The 17,472-nt window shown below is 39.2% G+C and overlaps 2 protein-coding genes across 7 annotated transcripts in view; both read right to left on the reverse strand.

Moving 5' to 3' along the window:
• The window catches only part of APH1B (aph-1B gamma-secretase subunit), an 82,310-nt gene extending 82,047 nt beyond the window's left edge, over window positions 1–263 (reverse strand). For all 6 annotated transcript variants that reach the window (XM_077747596.1, XM_077747604.1, XM_077747615.1 and 3 more), the window contains exon 1: window positions 90–263. In XM_077747596.1, the coding sequence (XP_077603722.1) occupies window positions 90–202 (113 nt within the window). In that variant the 5' untranslated portion in view covers window positions 203–263. The remainder of the gene's footprint in view (window positions 1–89) is intronic.
• Window positions 264–6,558: 6,295 nt separating this feature from the next.
• Window positions 6,559–17,472, reverse strand: part of RAB8B (RAB8B, member RAS oncogene family) — a 58,894-nt gene continuing 47,980 nt past the window's right edge. The window contains exons 4-8 of the mRNA XM_077747639.1: window positions 16,595–16,672; window positions 15,578–15,667; window positions 14,060–14,125; window positions 11,758–11,808; window positions 6,559–10,930 (exon numbers count right to left, since the gene is read on the reverse strand). Of these exons, the coding sequence (XP_077603765.1) occupies window positions 10,838–10,930; window positions 11,758–11,808; window positions 14,060–14,125; window positions 15,578–15,667; window positions 16,595–16,672 (378 nt within the window). The 3' untranslated portion in view covers window positions 6,559–10,837. The remainder of the gene's footprint in view (window positions 10,931–11,757; window positions 11,809–14,059; window positions 14,126–15,577; window positions 15,668–16,594; window positions 16,673–17,472) is intronic.

Consider the following 17,472-nt stretch of genomic DNA (forward strand, 5'->3'; position numbering starts at 1 on the left):
AGCCGTTTGGTGGGGACGCCGGGGGTCGCCGGTATCTACGGCGGGGGGGGGGAGCCCCGGGCCCTGGTTTCCCAGCGCAACCGCCTCACCCGATGATGAGGAAGATGACGCGCAGTGGCTCAGTGGCGATGGTGAAGACGTAGAGGGCCAGCGCAGGCCCGAAGGCAATGAAGGCGCAGCCGAAGAACACGGCCGCCGTCATGGCGACAGGAGAAGCCGGCCAGGAGGCCTGGCGGGGACTCGAAGTACGCCAGGCGCTGACAGAGCTCTGCGCCGCGCGGGGGCGGGGGCAGGGAGCGACGCAGGGGGNGGCTTACCCCGTACGCCCCGCCCGCAAACCGGGCGTCCATGGCCTACTTGATACCGAGGTGCCGTTCCCTGGCCACCTGGCGACGTTACTTAGCGTCAGGCCCCGAGCCCCCGAAACCACCATCACCGCTCCTACGCCTTGATCAGGCCACCGGTGCCGGCCGCGAGGTGGCTGGGAAGAGGGGAGGTCCCCAGCCCGCTTTGGAGCCAGAACAGGGGGAAGATTCCAGGTCCCCTGAAGAAAAACAGCGCCGGACAGAAGTAGGATTCCACTTCTAAATAAAGTTGTCTTTTAAAAAATTTTTAAATAAAGTTGTCTTTTTAAAGCGCATTTTGGCATTTGCACAGTTGCGGGAACTTCGTGCTCCGTCGTATGTAAAACCCAAGCTGGGAAAGCGGTAACCCAGGCAATAACTCAAAATAGTTAAAATATGAGAGTGGTGGACGAAGCTGTCCTTCTCAGAGTTGTTTTTATTTATGCCGTCCCCTCACCCCCAGGTCTTCAGAAAGGATGTTTTTAAAGGCATTCTCCGGTCGCCAACCCTATACGAACGGTAAAATCTCCCTGCTCTGTTTTCACTTGCTCATTTGTGTCCCTGATTAAAAAGTAAATTTTTAGGGGGGTAGGGTCTTTGTTTTGTTTTGCTGTTTCCACACACCTAAAAGGTGCTCACTAAATATCTGTTTAGTGAACGAAATAATTTAAAAATTGGAACTTATAAACATTTGCTACTTTATATTAATGTAACAATTTCTGAGAGGTAGAAGAATTAAAATCAGAAGGTTAAGTTCCTGGATTTCACATCTAAGATATTTCTCCATGTTTAAAGGGAAGAATAATAATAATACTTCATGCGTTATTTTGAGGGTTGTGCTTGCACACTAAGTGGTATATAAGTGTTAGCCATTCCCACTCATTGTTTAATATCATGAATAAAGCTCTTGGAAATGAACACTGGAAAGACAAACGCCAGTAGACGGTACCTGACTGAAAATGTTTTGCATCTCATTTCTGAAAATGGACCTTCAAATAATACAACTACAAGTATTTAATTATTTTTTAAGTTTATTTTATTTATTTTGAGACCGAGGGGGAGAGAGCGTGAGTGGGGTAAGGGCAGAGGGAGAGAGAGAGGAACAGACAGAATCTCAAGCAGGCTCTGCTCTGTCAGTGCAAAGCCTGATGCAGGGTTAGATCTCACAAATGTGAGATCATGACCTCAGCTGAAATCAAGAGTCAAAAGCTTAACGGACTGAGCCACCTGTGCACCCCTACAACTATTTAATTATGGTAAAATGTTACCTTTGCTCATTGAAAACAGACATATATACTTTCCATTTACTCTACAAAATACTTCTTCATTTTGAAATGTTTTATACAGCACCTACTGAAACTGAGTTGCTGTATACACAGTTCAAAATAATGGAGTGATTCACCGTTACATATTCTTTGGGTTCAATACTGAATCAAAGTTATCAAATGCAATTAATTCATTACTTCAGCTCCATGCAGCAATGCCTTCACAGAAGCACAATGTACTCATGTCCTTAGCATAAATTAAGATTTTTACACAACAAATGGCCATCTAGATATTTTATAAAACTTTAATTATCATTGTTCAATACCTTTAGTAGATCTACACTTTACTACTTAGTTCAGGGCTAGAAAAAATTTTTGTTTCTCCTGACAGATGTATATGCTCAGCTTTGAGAGCTAATTCATCATATTCAGGCTTTACTTGCACTTGAGCTAAATTTAATAATTGGTTATAGCAATTATTCTTCTGGCCTTATCATTATAATTATTGCCATGACTTTAGAAATGACTTATTTTATCCCTATTTTAATGATTTGATTACCCCAATTGTAACTAAGATTTGTGTGTCTTGGTTAAAGCTGCCTCAGATATCTTGGAAGTAGGCAACTCAACAGGCAGAACTGTAAGTTGAGGGAATTTGTATTCATGGTGTCTTGACCATATTTCAGTTCAACCTTAGTCCTCAAAACCAGTTTTAAAAAATGGGAAGGTAATGTAAAATGTAATGAGTCTGCCCCCTATCAGTAAAGACATCTTTAACTGATGTCTTTTGGAAGAGAAAAGAAGAAAGCAACTAGACCAAATCGGAAAAATCCCTGATAAAATATTCATCTTCAGCATTCATGATTATTTACTGGGAAAACTGATTTTAAGTTTTCTCTGAATAGCACCTTACATTTATATAATGCACTGCTGTTTTAAAAGTACTTTTACACTGACTTCAAACAGTTTTGTTTAGGAGAATGGAGTCAGAAGCTAAGTAGCAGTGCTATTGACTCAAGTTTTTATGCACTATTAGCTTCCTCTGAAGGCTTGAAAACGTAAGGTACTAAGTGATGATGGTTAAATCCCTGAGGTGACTGGCAGAAGGGGGCTGGCACATGGTATGGCTCTGGATATAGACTACAGGGAATTCCTCGGAATTGGGTGCATGTGGGAAGCTGGGTATGGGGGCCGGGGTTCAAAAGTAATACCACATTTTAGCAATTTATCAAATAAGGTTTTGACATACGTACATGTGATTCACAGGATACTAATGAATTCACTTGAGTTTATTTCTGGTAGTGCCGATAGATTTGTATTTACTCAACCATTTATTCATTCATTCAAAATGCATGCTGAAAGCCAACAAGTATCAGGCACAATGCTAGGCAACGGGAATACACCATGAACTAGATGTGCTCCTATTTCCGTGAAGCTTACAGTCTAGTGGGAAGCCAGATAGGCAAGTATAGATAGGGTGCTGTGCGAATACATAGGAAGAGGGAAGGGCATCCAGTCCAGATGTGTGAGGTTTTGCTAAAGAGAACATGCACTCATTCACGTCTCTGCTTAGGGTTAGCAAAGATAAGAAGTAGGGAAGAAATGAAGTACAGGTGGAGAGGCCTCAAAGTGAAAGAAAACAGGGCATTTCTGAGGGGCAGAAATTAATTTTATTTACTATGGGGGCATTTTCATATATTACTGGAACCAATATTGGAAAACCCAAATCTTGCTAGTAGGACACATGGAGAAAAGGGGAGAAAAAGTTTACTCAACTTATCAATACATAACTCTCTGGGTGATCTATTTTATTAAAAGGAAATTTTCCTGTATTTAATAAAGACTAAACTAATGAAAGGTAAGGGCTAGAATAAAAACCAGATAATGAAGCTCCTTTTTATTGCTATACTTACTAAGGCATTGATGAATTTACTTTAAATCTTTAAATTTACTTTAAATCTTTAGATTTACTTTAAATCTTTCTTTAAAATGGAAAAATGGAAAATGGTAAATGGAAAACAGCTCCTAAATTACTTACCTTTCTTCAACACGTTAATTTTGATAATTCCTGAAGTTCACTGATTCTTTCAACAGTTATTAAACACCTACTATGTGCCAGGCTCCTTACTGAATACCATGGATTCAAAAGCTAATGACATGGTCCCCATGCTTCTGGGAGCTGAGAGTCTAGTGGGAAGGAAATAAATTGACAATTGGAATCTGGTACAGTGACACTCTGGGAATCCACAGGAGGGGGCTCCTAACCTGGATAGGTTGTGCCGGAAGTCTTCCCAGAAAAGCCCTTAATAAGTCTTGAAAGATAAGGAAGAGTTAGCCAGAAAAGGGGTAGGAAGTCAGCAGAAAGAGCATTAGCAAAGGAATGATAAAGCATGGCGTATTTGGGAAACTGCAATTACTGGTGACATTTAAAATGGGTATGAGTTAGGGTATGACAAGAGCCAAGGCTAGAGAGAAAGATGTGGGGGCGGTAAATGGCTTTGTTTGCCAGGGTAAACAAAGTTTAGCTTTTTTTACCCCCAAAGTTATGAGCTACCACTGAAGGATTAAATTTGGCAGTGATAGAAGTTCTTATTTTTAAACTATTTTTATTTTATTTTCCTTGGGCGGGGGGGGGAAGGGGCAGAGGCAGAGACACAGAAACCCAAGCAGTCTCCAGGCTCTGAGCTTATCAGCACAGAGCCCGACACAGGGCTTGAACCCATGAACTATGAGATCATGACCTGAGTTGATATCAAAGGCTTAACCAACTGAGCCACCTAGGTGCCCCTGGAGATTCCAGTTTTAAAAGCCTGTTGACACTGTGAAAACTGGTGTGGAGGAAAATAAGTTAGAGACTGGGAGACTGGTTAGCAGAAGTTGCAGCCATCTAGGCAAAAGATGAGGGGGCCTGAACAAAGACAGAGGCAGAAACAATAGACAGGTGGATGGATTAAAAAGAGATTAAGGTGTTTGATCCCTAAGACTTGGAGGCTACTGAGCATGCAACTCTTGACCTCAAGGGTTGAGACATTGGGCAGAGAGATTACTTGAAAGTAAAATCTTAAAAAAAAAGACTTTGAGGCTGTGAATTGCGTGCAAATCTAGGTAGGTGATGGTGCTATCTGTCACGAGAAAAAAGAGGAGAGAGAACAGCTTTTTCCTCTTAGGTTTAAGGGTTGTTGGTGGGAACTGCTGGGAAGGGGGAGAGATGGAGAGCTGAGGAGGAGTTTCAGATTATATGTGATGTTTGAGGTACCTGAAGCGGATCCCAGGGGAGATGTCCAATGGGCAGATCAACTTGGGAGTCTGCCTATCTGCAGAGAGGGTAGGGCTAGAGATATAAACTTGAAAGCTGTATTAGTTTCCTATCATTGTTTTAACAAATAATCACAATTTAGTGCCTTTAAAGCAATACAAATCTATTCTCTTAAGAGTCTCTGCCCTCTCTGGAGGGCAGAATTATGAAATCCATCTTACCAGTGTAGAGTCAAGGTATTAGGGCCAGGTTGGTTTCTTTTGGAGACTTTAGGAGAAAATCTTTTCCCTTACCTTTTCCAGATCCCAGAGGCTACCTACATTCCTTGGCTCACAGCCCTTCATGATAACACCTTTTCTCCCTGTTTCTGTCATCACAAAGTTTCCTCTTGATTCCAACTCCTCCTATGTCCTTCCCATAAAGACTCGTGGGATTACATGCTCCCCACCCCCCGATAATCCAGGACAACCCCCCCATTTCAAGATCCTTAACTTGATCACATCTGTGAAGTCCCTTTCGATATATAGAGTAACATCCACAGGTTTCAGAGATTAGGACATGAACATTCTTAGGGGCCATTAGTCAGCAGATCACAGGAGTTATGAACATTTAAGAACCATGAAAAAGGATGAAATTGTTTTTGGAAAAGTGGAAAATCAAGAGAACACGGTCACAGAAGCCAAGAGAACATTTCTGGGAGGAAGAGAGATACTGGGCAAATGCCACCAAGAGGTTAGCCCAGATAAGGACTGAAAACTGTCCGCTACTTTAGCAACTAGGCAGTTGTAAGCACAAGGTCAGTGGTGGGGGTGGAAGCCAAACTGGAAGAGAGCTGAGGGAGAAATGAAAAATGAAAAACTGAAGACAGTAGCTCTAGGCAACTCTTTGTTTAGCTTAGCTACAACAGGAAGAGGGAAAGGTGGGGCCAAAGGCTGGATCAACTTCCAAGTTGATCTGCCTGCTACCCATCTGCCCTGGGATCTGCTACAGGTACATCAAATATCAGGGCTGCTTAGATGCTGAAGGGACGGGGGTAACACAGGTGAAGGTCTAAGAGAAAGAGCTGCGAGTTCTCTGCAAGGTGGGGGTGGGGGGAGGGTGGGAGGAAGAGTTCAGAGAAGAGGCAGTGGTGAGAAGTGCACAGAATGAAAGGGATGCCTCTATTTCATAAGGAAGGGGTGAGGATGAGGGTTGGCGTTGGGCAGCCCGCCCATGGAAGCAACAGGTTGAGGAGGAAGAGGTGGCTAAGAATCTTGTGTTTGATTGATGCTTTTCTCTGTGAGGCAGGAGGTTAAAGGCCTATTTACTAAGAGTGAAGGGAGAGAAGTAGGAAGCTTGAGAACAGTGCAAGTTCAAAATGGTGGTGGGACTGAACGCAAAAGGCTACCTTGTGCCAGGAATGTGCACAAGCACCGTGATAGGACAGCAATAGGGCCAGGGCCTCCGTCCGTGGTATCTGGAAGTGAGAACAAAGCAACAGAAACTCCACTTGTGAGGACTCAGCAGGGAAGGCTACAGTTCCAGAACAGAACAACCTCAATGTCTGCTGATGTAGGTATGAGCAGGAGATCCGGCCATTTTTCTCAGTTTTAAACAACTTCAGGCCAGATAGGTTTGCTAAGATATCTCTACCACGGTTTGAATCACAGTCACTTAGCAAATGTGAAGAAACATTTTTTAAACATGGAGTCCATTTCAGAGTCGTATTTTCATTATGTAGTTTTTATTTTAGACGAACATTATTGTAAAAAAAAGTTCACCTGGAATAAAGTCCATTAAAAAAAAACAACACCACAGCATCAGTTATCAGTATACAGTTAATGAATTGGCTTAAACAAGATTAACCACATGACAGGTTTACTTTATCTGCAGGAGCTTTCCACATTAAGCCGTTGAAGCAAAAGTAAAATATGCCAAAACATACATGTTCTATGTATGGATAATTCTATGGAAAGACTAGATATTTCCCACAAAGGGCATGATTTTAGTCAATCGTTTATGGCATTTTGCATTAAAGGAACTACAGTGTCAGCTGCAAACAAACAAAATAAAACCCATCTGTAAGGCCATAGGAATGAATTATAATAATTAAATTCACATTTTAAAAAAGGTAAGAAAATGAAGCAATAAGTTGCTATTAGTTCTTGGCAATAAGAAATGCATTTGCATATGGCACAAGCAATGCAAAAAAATGAAGTAAAATTTGAAAATATCCCTAAAATAATTGTTTGCTAATTTTCACTTCTATAAATTTCAGTCATTTAGAACTTTTTCATATTGAACATGACTCCCATTAACATTATTAGTCTAAAAAAAAAAGACTGATTCTCCTGTAAAATTGTGCTGGGATTTAAAATTTTATTAGGATTTCCTGTCCCTCTAGGTTCCGCTAGGACAAGGAATTTCATTTTTAGACATTCCTTTTCCCTCCCTTCTTTGGATATCACAAGAAGGAAAAGGAATGTCCTTTCTGTTAAAAGAAAAATTCTAAAAAACCCGACAGCTGAAATGGTGCTTAAAATCTGAGCTAAGTAAACCAACGTAGTGAAATGCTGTTTTAAAATTTGAAGCTTAGAAGCTCATCTTTAAAGAGTAAGTACTCAAATTTATAAAGAAATCTAAGCCATGAACTAGAAAGGAAAGTCTGCTTAAATGTATCACCTACTGTTCACAGGAAAAACTTTATAAGTCTTAGTACAGATTCTCAGCATTCAGAATCTGTAAACTGGAGTTATAATCTCTTACTTACAAATTTCTGCAAACATTTATCTATATTGCACAGCTAAATTTCTTAATGTAGACAGGGAGAGAATACCTTTTCTGCACTAAGTGGATATGACATGTATGTTCTATTCTAAAGTAAACTATCTCCTACCTTTTCCAATGATGTCTTTAGTCTGAAACAAAACATAGACTCTAAATGGTGCTGGATGCTTAAAGGCTGGCTCACTGTTTTTCTACCAGGTATTAGAATACTAGTTAGCTAAATGAGGTATAATTAAAAAATAGTCCTTCGGAGTAAAGAGTATAGTCTTCGGAACATTTATAACAAAGACTGCACAAAATGTTCATGTAAATAGTAAGAAACCCTGTGGCGCCTCCTAACTGACGCACAGGTGGATTATTTTCTCATAATCGGTATGAAGTAAAACAGAGCTAAAATAAATTCCCAGCGAAACGTTTTACAATCAACTGGTTTACATGCTACTTAGTTACAGCACATTTTCATGGTCTGACATCCTCAGACTCTATCTGAAAAGGTCTAGTCCAATCATTGTCAGAAATTAGCACACTGATAATAAAGTGCAGCCCCCGAACCACTAACACTGCTGCCAAAGTCTTCATGTACCTTATCCCTAAGACCACAAACATGTTCACACAAAACTAGATTTCTTCAGTTTCAGCAGGGAACAGACAATTATCTGTCACTAAATTCATCTACAAATAGAAAAAATAATGCACTATATGTACATTATTAAGCAAAGTGGAGTATTTATTGGGTCATTTTACCATGCAGAAAGGGAATTTCCTATGGTCTTAGCTCAAATTATATACAATTTAGCAAAGCTAAATGTAAGAAAATAGCAAGGACAATTTATTTCTATATAACAGAGCATATACCCCCAGATTGCTGCTACTTCAAAGAGCACTTTTAGACTCATCTAACTTTTACAGGCTCTTTTCAAAGGGAAATTCATGGAGACTAACTATTAACCCATATAAGACACAAGAAGACGGAAGTAATAAATCAAAAGCAAAGCATTCTGTTAAAAAGAAAAAAGCTAACCACAGAATATGTCAGTTTTGGTTTGCAGACAACCCCTGAGATATAAACCAAAGTGTTAAGACACCAAATAGTCAGAGGTAAATTACTAGGAGAATTACATTCATACATGGTGTCATAGCACTTGCCTTTTAGAAAGTACTTTGTTACCATTCAGAAAGCTTAACTGCTTGGATCTTTCTTCAGAAAATTAGTAAAGACAAGATGTTTCTGAAAAATTATTTTTTCTTTCCAAAAATGCATCTCATTTTAAGATGGTAGATGTACAATCAACTTTCAATCAAACAACTACTGATTATACTGGGACACCAGCAGGTGCCTCTACGCCTACAGGTAAATTCAACAACAACAAAAAGTCAAGAAGGCTGAAATTTGTCAACATTAGGTTTAGCATATCCATCAGAAATAGCTCTGGTATATTCACTGTTGCTAAACTGGACGTAAGTTTTCGAAGAAGTACTAAATACAGGTTGACTGGTCCAAGCATTCTAATGGTACACCTTAACTGGAAGCACAATGCTCTGTGGTAACAAGCAATCCATTTCCATTTTCCTCTCCGCTCTAAACTATCAAGCGTGGCGGTAACCTCCATGAAACAAAAAAGGCCTAACAGGAAGAGTGATTATTAAGAGAGTTCATTTACCTAATCACCTACTTATTACTCCCTTCTGTGTTAGGACACTGAAGGCTAGAATAACAGCAATGACATAATGATTTGAATTTGGCACATAAGTTAACACTAAATACTTTTTTTTTCCCCTTATGTGAAGGTTTCATCTACAAAAGGTATACCAGTACCAAGTGTCTGGTGAGAAAGGCCGCTAAGTTCTTGGCTGGCTGTGGCCCAAATGACTGGACCAAGTTCTATAACAACGAACCTAAACAGACGGAACTGGGTTCTACACATCCAACAACAGCTGTTTTAGAATGGAAACCTTACTTATATTTTCTCTAACAAAAAGGCAAGACTTTTCCTAGAGGCTGCACTAGGTCTAGGCCTAATTACCTTTATTTAAAAAAAAAAAAAACCCAAATAAAAACAAAACAAAAAATCATTATGTTTACCATCACCAAGAGCTATCTCTATTAAATTTATATCAACAAGTTAATCTCTCTCCCTATAGGTAAGCTTTCTACGAACAAAGGTCTACATCTAATTCTTGTTAACTCTTGCAGACAGGGATTACGGTAGGGATTGGGTATTACAAACGAAACCAGCAAGCTAGAGAGCGAACCTAAGAAAAAAATACATTACATATGCTGATGGGAAAGAATCACAGTAAGATGATGAAATAAAACCTAAATGGTACATCTCTCTGCCTGTATAAAATTTCAGCTCAAGAAGTTCACAATTAGAAATAGACAACAATGTTCAAATATGTTATGGTTTAGATAACTGAGTGGTTACAATGGGTCAAACATAGGAAAGAACAGTAAATACAAGCCCCAGGAAAAGTCAGCTTAAGGTGATTTCCAAATGTAGCTTCTATAGATGAGGCGGAGGTAATCAACTGAAAAAGTGATTTATTCCCCCCAAACTCTCTGGCAAAAAGGCCAGAATGAAGCAAGGTTCTAAACAATCTGGAGAAATAAATGTGGCCTCCGATGAACAGATGGACATCTTTATGAATTTTTAAGATAAATTTTATCAGAATTTAATGATTCTTATTGAAGGAAATCACAAACTAGAACCCTTAAAAAAATTCTATCAATGCAATAACATTTGGCCACATGAACCAGACCAAACATCTTTTAATTTGAGCATATTAATCTCTGCTTTAAATGTTTTGCTTTTATCAAACACCCCCGAGTACACAAGTTTGTCTGGAACTTTACAAGGCAAAAGTGTGCAGATACGAGTCTGAGACTGTGCTGTAGCAGGGACAGGCTAACACCGATGTGCAAAGTGAAAAAGAAAGATAGCAGCTTCCGGGACAAACCAAAGAAAAAAACAAGTTAAGTCCTGCGTATGTCTCCACTTCATTGCTTCCATGTTTGAAAAAAGGAGCCTGTTATCTTGCCAGGCCACGAGGCCGGGACCCACGTGGCCTTCTGTGTCGAGAAGTCTAGGTTCAGTGGTGTTCTCCGCAGCAGCCGGGCGGTGTGGTTCTGAGGCTGGCTGACCTGTGCTTTCAGAGAAGCAGGAAAGGGTCCTGTAGGTGTGCTGCAGTCTCTCAGAAAGAGTTCATCAAAGTAGCGAGCAACGGAAGAAACTGGTCTTCTTTGATCGGTTTTCTGTTATTTTCACTGGTCCACCTGCCCCTGATGAATTGCTGTCATTCTAAAAAAGGGAAGATAATATAATTACCAAGGAAACTAAAGCTTCATGGTTTGGATCCAATTATCTAAAGAACACAAGTATGAAACCAAACCATAAATGCTTATTCAGCAGAGTTGTATTAGAAAGAGACTCATTAAGCTCTGACACTGTTTCTTTGGAAGTGGTGGATTAAAACAAGAAAAATATTTTTAGGATAGTACCTTTTATGTTAACAATATATTAGATAGGAAGCTCCTATTTCCAGCTCAGAGAAATTATAGCCAATGGAATGTAAATTTTCAAGGGTAAGGAGGGCAACAATATTAAGATATTGCTATAGGCACTCCTCTTGTTAGACGTAAGGAGAGTTGGTAACATAAGGTATACAATTATATTCAGGCTTCAGGTTAAAACAAACCTCCAGTGTGGTCCTAATGATTCATCACTGAGATCATTTCTAATTTAAGCAAACGTTAACAACTTTAAGATCACAATTACATATAGATATAAATATCTGTAACATGAAAACTAAGCTACATAATTTTATGGGAAAAATTTAATTTGTGTCATTATTATTTTAATTATTCTGGTCCAAATTCCATTAAAGGCCACCTGAAGAGTCAGATGAAAGAACTAAGGCAGCTGTGGTTGAGAAGTAAGAAAACGTGAAGCAACAGAAATAAGAATCAAAGCCCAATCAGGTGACTATGTGAGCTCAGAAAAAAAGAAGTCAACATGAATATATTATAAGCAGGCCTATCTTTTTGATCAAATAAATAAACAGGATGAATAAGACAACAAATTTAACAAACAGCATAATGAAAATAAAAATGTTAAGTGATACAAACCATTTTTCTGTTGAGTTTTGTCATTATATCTCGTGCAAGTGTAAAAAATGCCTAAAGGTAAACCAAACATTTTATTAGTATATGTTCATAGCATATTTTAAAATAGAAATGTGGAATTCTTTCACTATTTCATTATAAATTATTTGACACCTTTTAATTGAGAAAAGAACATAATCACAGTATATGCGTGAATATCGTCTTATTTTTCAATGATCTACTTTCCAGTGTTATAAAACTGTCATTCATTCACTCATCAAATATTTTCCGCACATAATATCTGGCACAAGTTCCTAATGTGACACTGGTTGAGGTATGGGTAGCTTTCTCAGTGCACCAAGAGCACCTAGTGGGGCGGAGGCTCTAAGTCACCCCACGTCCTCAGAGCAGGGCACAGTGCCTGGTCTAGGAGATGCTGAATATCTGTTTAACAACTGAATGAATACCTCTAGAATCTCATTTTGTGCCTTGTGTCTCTTGACCCACACCAAACATTTTTTAACTCTATCATCTCTACTTTGTTTCTAGAGATCCAGGACTCTTTTTTCCCCTAATATTTTCTTTTTAAGTAATCTCTACACCCAATGTGGGGCTTGAACTCACAACCCTGAGACCAAGATTCACATGCTCCACTGACTAAGCCGGCCAGATGCCCCTCTCCAGAGCCAAGACTCTTAAAGTGTCTTCAGTTGTCTCCATGCAAAACTTATGCTGTCATTTTCTTGTTTCCAACCACTCCTGATGCCTCCACAGATGTTCACCAGGAGGATTATGTCCCATCAAGCCAAATAGAAACAATACGATAACCACTATCATCACTTATTATCAACGTTGCGCTGTCACAATGGTCACCCGTGAGTCTAAGTTTCTAGAGAAGCCCATCCTAGTTCTTATGAAAAGCCAACCGCACTAAGTCAAAGCTCTAGGGAAGCCACTCATTTCTGTAGAACACCTGGTCAGAATAAGCAGCTCAGGCGCCTCCCAGCTCTGTATTTCCATAACTCAAAGCTCGCTCTAAGCCACTGGTGTGAGCAGGGTGCAGGTATGAACAGAGACCTGCTCCATTAAGCCAGGGTATGGAGTTCATTCTGTGAGAGCAATCCCATCGGGGCCATCTCAGTGAACACACTTTCTCCTGTGTCTCCCAAGAGGCTCCCCCTTTTCTGCTTTTTTTTGTGGCAAGCAGGTGGAGGCATTTTTCTGCTTATCGATGCTTATGTAATTAATCAATAGAAGCTTCCTGTTTCCTAACACCCATTAGGCAACCTGAAAATATTAGTGTTACTGAAAACAAAGAAAAAGTTCTGATCAGTGCCAACTAGCCAATAAAGTCATTTCAATAATGTTATGGTGAACGGTGAGTAGCCTAAGAAGTTAAATGTCTATAAAACCATCAATATTTTTGTTTATTGAGTTACCCATATTAACACAATACATCATTTTTGTGATCAGTTTAAAAAATGTTTTAAAAGAAAATATGATCAACAACTCTGCCCTTGATACAGAAAATCTATTCTTAGAAGTCTTTAGATGATTTGCTTGTCTTTAACAGTTAACTTACTGAAAATTTACTAAAACTACTCTCAGATAGACACACTTAATTCTACTAAATGTTGTCCTACAGTGTATCATGCTTAATTCAATAAACAGTTTAATTCTCTCTTGCGAGAGTACAGACATGAAAGTAATTAAGGCTCTCCTGATACAGGCTACCATAGGATGACTGGAACTATGAAAAATGAGCTGAGGACACTATGCTTACTTGACGAGGGCAGGATTTCCAGCTTCCCAAACAAAGGGCAAAGGTGAACCTGAAAGAACTTTTACCTTCTGTTCAGCGAATCTTAACTGAGCAATCTCATATAGCCCATGTGAAGGCTGGTGCTAGAAACTCAATAATCTGAGTCCACATAAAGTCAGAAGCACAGAAGGTCACAATATGGAGGTAGACCTCACCGAAGACATTCACTAAGAAAATTACAAGACGGGGCGGGGTGCCCAGCTGGATTAGTTGGTTAAGCGTCTGACTTCAGCTCAGGTCATGATCTCACAGTTCATGGGTTTGAGCCCTGCATTGGGGTCTGGGCTGACAGCTCAGAGCCTGGAGCCTGCCTCAGATTCTGTGTCTCCCTCTCTTTGCCCTTCTCCCACTCACGCTCTGTCTCACTCTCTCTCAAAAATAAATAATAAAACATTAAAAAACTTTTTTAAAAAGAAAGAAAATAACAAGTCTTGGAGAGTTGCTTGAATAGAGGTACCTAAGTTCTAATGCTACCCCATAAGTCATCAAATATTTCTTTCTTACCTCTTCTACATTTGTACTGGATTTTGCACTTGTCTCCAAGAATTTAATCCCGTAGTCAATTGCTAACTGAAAGGCAAACAGAAAAATTTTAATTCAGTTCAGTTTGCTTCAACATATAAAGTATTTCTATTTTCTAGGTTTCTCAAAGTCCTAAAGGTAGAGAGTCTAGTTGAGAATTCTGTGGTTCTCAAACTTCTTTGCTTTCTTCTAAGTTTTTGAAATGCAGACATCTAACTTAAGCATCCTAAGTTAAAATGGCACCACCTCCACTGAAAACACCATTTAAGTACTTTATTTTTTTCTACTATACTTTTGTTCTCTAATATACTTACAAGAAAAACTATGATGGGCACCTGGGTGGCTTAGTCAGTTAAGCATCTGACTCCTGGATTTCAGCTCAGGTCATAATCTCATGGTTCGTGAGATCAAGCCCTGTATAGGGCTCTGCACTGACAGCGTGGAGCCTGCTTGGGATTCTCTGTCTCCCTCTATCTGTCTCTCTGTGCCCCTCCCGTGCACATGCATGGACTCTCTCTCTCAGAATAAACAAACAAACATAAACACAAAAAGAAAAGATAAACTATGAGACAGACACTGACTCTTACCATTAATTTGGAATTAGCTGACCTCTTTTATCTGCTCCCAAAGTACAACTCTCCAATAGTGACTCTACTGACTTTTCATTATTTTTTAATAAATTGGTCCATGAAAGAATGAAAGCTTAAAATACTAGGTACTCACTGTTTTCATTTTTATCTGGTTTCTATTTCCATCTACTCCCAAAAAGCTCCCAGTTCCTTTAAAATACCAGGACTAAATGAATGTTCATAGGGGGAAAGTTTACAGTCAGATTTAAAAACAAAATGTATTTTATATGTATCACTAAAAAAAGGCTACAGCAAAATTCCAAGACTTAAAAATTGAAGGCTCTAAGTTAATTTAAAAAATATCAGAGAAGTAAATATATGCATGTAATAAGCATTTTTGCTTTTTTGGCAGGATACAAAATAGAGAAATGGCTGCAAATGAGATCCTTAGCTTTGACGAGTTACAAGCAGTTTATCCACAATGACCTAAACCTAACATGTAGTACAATATTCTTAGGGAAAAAAATAAATTGGATTATGATTACTGTTTAAAGTTCACCTATTCTATTACTTTTATTTGAAGAGAATGCTTTACTTGACCTTTAAAACGGGGCATAAAACGGGGCATTTTTCACACAGATATGGAAGGAATAGCCTGAACTCTAAGCTGCAGGAATCTGAAAAAGGACCAATTTGTATCTCCCAGAAAACAGCAAATTCTTCAGGAATGAGTCATGACTACGCAGTAAATGGGGTTGGATCTCGAATACTAATTGACACCATTCAAGTATGGATTACATCTCTTTGTTGTTTTCTAAAGGATTAAAATAACAGATACGTTTCAAACTGAAACCAATAATTAAATAATACTAAGAAAATAAACGCTTAGAGTGAATAGATTCCAATCTTTGTGCATTCGGTTCAAATTTACCTTCTCTCCTCTTTCTTTTGACACTTGTCTTTTGTCATTCATATCACATTTGTTACCCAGGATCATTCTTTCAACGTCTGAAGAGGCATGCTACAGGGAGAAAATGGTATGTTATAAAAACAGCCTGAGAAAAACACAGTTATTCAATAGGCAAATCCTAACCTGTCAGAAACATATCCATAAATTTAATAGGACAATCTTTTGCTCAACACAGGGCCTGCTTCAGAGGAAGATGTAAAAGATGGGAGGAGGGAAGAGCTACAGCTTAAGAGCCTGTGCTAACTTTTCCCTCAAAGGCTTGCAGGCATTCTCAGGCCTTTTTGTACATGAACAAACGAAAATACAACGGTTATCCAACAACAAAACTTCCAAATATTAGTTTAGGTTAAAGAAGGAAGAAAAAAAAAACCCAGGACTGAGGGAGCCAATGAGGAAGGGATTCTGTATTCTGAACTACTTCAAATATAAATTCATGTAGGTTAATATAAATGTGCACAGAATGCTTTCAAAGTCAGATTGCTTTCTGAAACGTCAAAGACATAAAAAACAAATTTTAATACCGGTCAATGTGGAATTAAACCAGATTTCAAATATGTATCATGGAGAAGATGCTAGAAGGGAAAACTGATCAAATGCTGGGAGAGAGAGCAAGCTTTGCCAGTCCAACAGCATGAACCGGAGGGTCAGATGTGAAAGCTCTAGGAAGGAGCACAAGCCAGCGTCTTCTCTCTGTTCTCACGTGTGAAATGGGACTTGGAGGACATTATTTTCAAGATCCGGCCCAAGTTTAGAAATCTGTAGAGCTGCTGTTCTGGCTGTACCTCCCTGTCTGACAGGGATGCCAGACTGGCAGCACCGGAGGTCTCTCTCTCTCTGTGGTGCTGCTCAGAGCGAGGGGGCCTAAGCTGCCCGTGCCCTACTTCTCAGCAGCTCTGTCGCCTCTTCCCGAGACAGGAGGCCTGTGCCAGTACCCAGCAGGGCTCCTCCGTAACACCGTCATTCTCTTTCCATACCTACCTCTTCAATGTTTCTTATCCAGTTTTTAATATTGTCAAAGGACTTTTCATTTGTGATGTCATACACCAGCATAATCCCCTTTAAGAAGAAAAAAACATCTTTTAGTTAGTACTTCATAGACCTAAAGTAATAGACTATAACGGCAGTGTACTCCTACCCTCCAGAAACTGCTTTTTTTGTCCTTTGTCTTTTTAATAAACTATAATAAAAACGTTTAAGTACAGAGAAGCAAAAATAAATAAATAAATACTTTCATTGTCTCACCATGTAAATAGATAGTCTGTAAACATTTTTACTGTTAACCTGTAATGAATTAGTGATTACAGTAAAGGTGATACAGCCTTTCTACTTGACTTCACGTGATAAGAATCAGCACTAACTGGAGTTAAAAGAGTGTTTAAGTTAAAACAGAGATAGCATTGTGGTGTACTTATTTATTACAAGTAGAAATTGTCTTGCTTCTTACTCCTTTACTAAGATTGTAATCATACTACTTAAAAATTATTTCTTGGGGCACCTGGGTGGCTCAGTCGGTTAAGCATCCGATTCTAGCTCAAGTCATGATCTCATGGTTCATCAGTTCGAGCCCCGTGTTGGGCTCTGTGCTGACAGCTCAGAGCCTGAAGTCTGCTTGGGATTCTGTGTCTCCCTCTCTCTCTGCCCCTCCCCTACTCACACTCTGTCTCTCTCGCTCTCAAAAATAAATATTAAAAAAATAAATACAAATAAAATTATTTCTTTTTTTTTAATTTATTTATTTATTGGGGGGGTGGGAGGAGAGAGANAAATAAAAATAAAAAGATAATTTTAGGGGCGCCTAGCTGACTCAGTTGGTAAAGACTCTTGATCTTGGGACTATGAGTTCGAGCCCCAGGATG

This window comes from Crocuta crocuta, unplaced genomic scaffold, assembly GCF_008692635.1.
Source record: "Crocuta crocuta isolate KB4526 unplaced genomic scaffold, BGI_CrCroc_1.0 scaffold130, whole genome shotgun sequence".
NCBI classification, from domain to species: domain Eukaryota; kingdom Metazoa; phylum Chordata; class Mammalia; order Carnivora; family Hyaenidae; genus Crocuta; species Crocuta crocuta.